General features: G+C 37.5%; 1 protein-coding gene across 1 annotated transcript; it reads right to left on the minus strand.

The window, feature by feature from the left end:
- Positions 1-59: 59 nt before the first annotated feature.
- LOC124893181 (G-type lectin S-receptor-like serine/threonine-protein kinase At4g27290) lies at positions 60-2,773 on the minus strand (the record flags this gene model as incomplete). Its single annotated transcript, XM_047404275.1, has 5 exons — positions 60-147; positions 233-470; positions 600-810; positions 1,110-1,435; positions 1,568-2,773. Coding segments are annotated over 5 exons (2,069 nt in total), but the record flags the coding sequence as incomplete, so codon positions are not given.
- Positions 2,774-3,114: the final 341 nt, after the last annotated feature.

A 3,114-nucleotide genomic window follows, 5' to 3' on the forward strand; every position in this document is an offset into this window, starting at 1 on the left:
CCGAGAAGGTTAAGGTTGTGATCTTGATGGACAAATCCTCTATTTCTTTTGCCACTCACAATCTCCAACATCAATACACCAAAGCTAAACACATCTGATTTTACTGAGAATATCCCATCTACTGCATATTCAGGGGACATATACCCACTGTGCCAAAAAACAACAATATCAAGAGAATTAAAGAATCGAGATGTCATATGAGAGTAATTTATATGACATTAAGGATTCTTACTATGTCCCAACCACATGGCGTGTTTTTGCTCCCATCTCATTTCCTGCAACACTTCTGGCCATTCCGAAGTCTGAAATCTTTGGATTCATTTCCATATCTAGTAACACATTGCTTGCTTTAAGGTTTCTATGGATAATCCTTAGTTGAGAATCTTGATGGAGATACAATAATCCACGAGCAATTCCATTTATGATGTTGAAACGCGTTGGCCAATCCAGTAATATGCTCTTTGTTTGATCTACAAAATAAGCTTTATGATTAGTTGTTTCTGTGAATGTGCTTTGGACTTAGGAGTATATGTGCACGTTATGTCAAGACAAAGCATTGTTACTAATTTTAGCTTTGTATAATAGTTAAGGAATCCAACCAAATATGTACGAATTCAGGCTTTTGTTAGGCATGTATTCATATATCAACATCTTTTCTTCCTCTTGTGTGCAACAACCCATAAGTCTCACAAGATTTCGATGTTGAAGCTTGGAAATATAGATAACTTCGTTCTTGAATTCATTAAGTCCTTGCATGGAAGTCCTTGAAAGCCTCTTCACAGCTATTTCCTGTCCCTCAGCCAGCACACCCTAGATGACATAATCCAATATATATGTAATTTATCAACATTGACACACACATACATATATATCAACAACAACATCAAGTGAGGTCTAGAGGGTAGAGTGCATACAGACCTTACCTCTACCTCGTGGAGGTGGAGAGGCTCTTTCCAGAAGATCCTCAGTTCAAGTACAACAAATCAAAGTACATATGAAAGGGAAGAAAACGACAGTGAAGAAAACATAGCCACTCTCTCACACACATACACACACAAATGCACACACACCTATATATATATAAACAAATATCCAATCAATCTATACACCTGTGCGGCTGTGCCGAAATCGTGTTGGATCGACAAAGGGGCAGCAGGAGTTTGAAGATATGAGCAGCAAATTTGCAGTGTTACCTTGTAAACGGGTCCAAATCCACCCTCTCCAATCTTGTTGTGGATTGAAAAGTTATTTGTGACTCTTGTTATTTTCAAAAATCGGAACAGAGGCAACTCAAGATCTTCTTTAGGTTTCAGTTTCTTTTGTTTTTTTCGTATGTACAATAACAGAATCAGGCCTAGAAGAATCATCGCCATCAACAATAAGAAACTCACGGTGAGTATCTTTGCCTTCTTCATATTCGAACCTGCCTCAGATGCTACAACCAATTTCTTTTGTCAGCCACTGCAAATCCAGATAGTACACTAATTTTGCATAATACGGTCTCCATATGTTGAAAAACTAAGCTTTAAAATACATCATTGAAATTTTTTTAAACATTAGTTCGTACCTAACTCTGAAGAATCCATCCTGATATAAATGTCTTTCCCCCTTCCAGACAGCTTTTTGATGTCAATCAACTCCCCAAACCAAAACAAGCAACCTTTGTCTCCGTTGGTTATATCTAGACTCGAATAAGCTGTGCAAGAGCAGTTCCTTGAGCATACTCGCCTACACCCTTCGAGTGTCATGGTCCTATCATACTTAGAGTAGTTAGTATCTGGCAACTTGATTCCAGGATATTTTAGAAATACACGTTCCTTGTTGCAATCAAGAGGAGTCTTGTGAACACACCCTTCTGACCAATCTCCTTTTTCCCATTGTTGAGGATGTTTAGCTACAAACTTATCCAAACATCCACAAAGAGGGGAATTGTCTATGTCACAGCTCCCATAGGTACCGCATAAGCTATATGTATCACAAGCATCCAAAGGTAACTTGAGGTAAATATTCCAACTCTTGGTCCGATCCACCCATATTAAGCATTGTAAATTACCATTGCTAGTTAGGACTAATCTTGTTAACCAATTGTTAATGGGAAAATAAGTATCCTGAACTTCCTTCTCATTAAAAACAACTCTAACTATACTAGAGTTGTTTAGTAATTGTGGGGGTGCCCAACTCCAATATAAACCATTCCATGGTCCTGAGCGAGCTGATACACTTGTGCTGCGTTTGAGGAGGAACTGTGGGTATCCAGTAGGATCCAAGTGAAGAGTGAAATCCCCTGGAGTTGGATCATTATCGTTCTTCCATGTTGAAAGGTAAGCCTCATGCCCAGTTTTAAAATTCTTGCCAAGCTTCATACCAGGCAACTGCGTATCTGTAGGAAAACTGAAGCTCTGCCAGAGGAAATTTTTTGGATTTTCATCATTTGCATCTTTTACAATAAGATTACCAGAATCCAAAAGTAGTGCTACTGGATTTTGGACTGATCTTGAGGTGTTAGTGGACCATATTATTTCATTATTGTCACTATAAAGAACAATTATCCCTGGTTTGATGACCTTCAAAACAGCAGAAGATGTATTTGTTAGTGGTTTTTCTCTGTTGGCAACCCATACAACTGTTTGGACATGAAGAAGAATTTGTTTGTACCATATCCCAATATATTGTTTCGAGGAACCGCTGGGGCTGAAAAATCCCAGTTCAAAGGTTCCACCAGACGAAACAACAGTTTCACCATCTATGATGGATTGATTAGTAGTGATTACATCTGTAGTAGTAGTAGAAATCTCGTGTATAGTAGAGTAGAAAGATAATAGAAAAAGTAGGAAGAAACTAGCTTCTATTTATTGATGTGTTGAATAAACTAGCCAAATTCCATGTGAATTGATTAGCACGATTTTTTTGAATATTCACAACGGCACTACGTGCTGTTTCAAACATTTGATTATCAAAACAAACAGACCACTAATATGATGGAAATTTCATAGTTGTTATATTAATCTGATACTTTTTCTGCCTAATTAGTAATTATTTATACCCGTAGGTTATGACCATTCTAAAAAGACCTGACTTTTGAGGAGGATACAAATTACAAATACAGGTTAACAC

This window comes from Capsicum annuum, unplaced genomic scaffold (genome assembly GCF_002878395.1).
Source record: "Capsicum annuum cultivar UCD-10X-F1 unplaced genomic scaffold, UCD10Xv1.1 ctg55230, whole genome shotgun sequence".
NCBI classification, from domain to species: domain Eukaryota; kingdom Viridiplantae; phylum Streptophyta; class Magnoliopsida; order Solanales; family Solanaceae; genus Capsicum; species Capsicum annuum.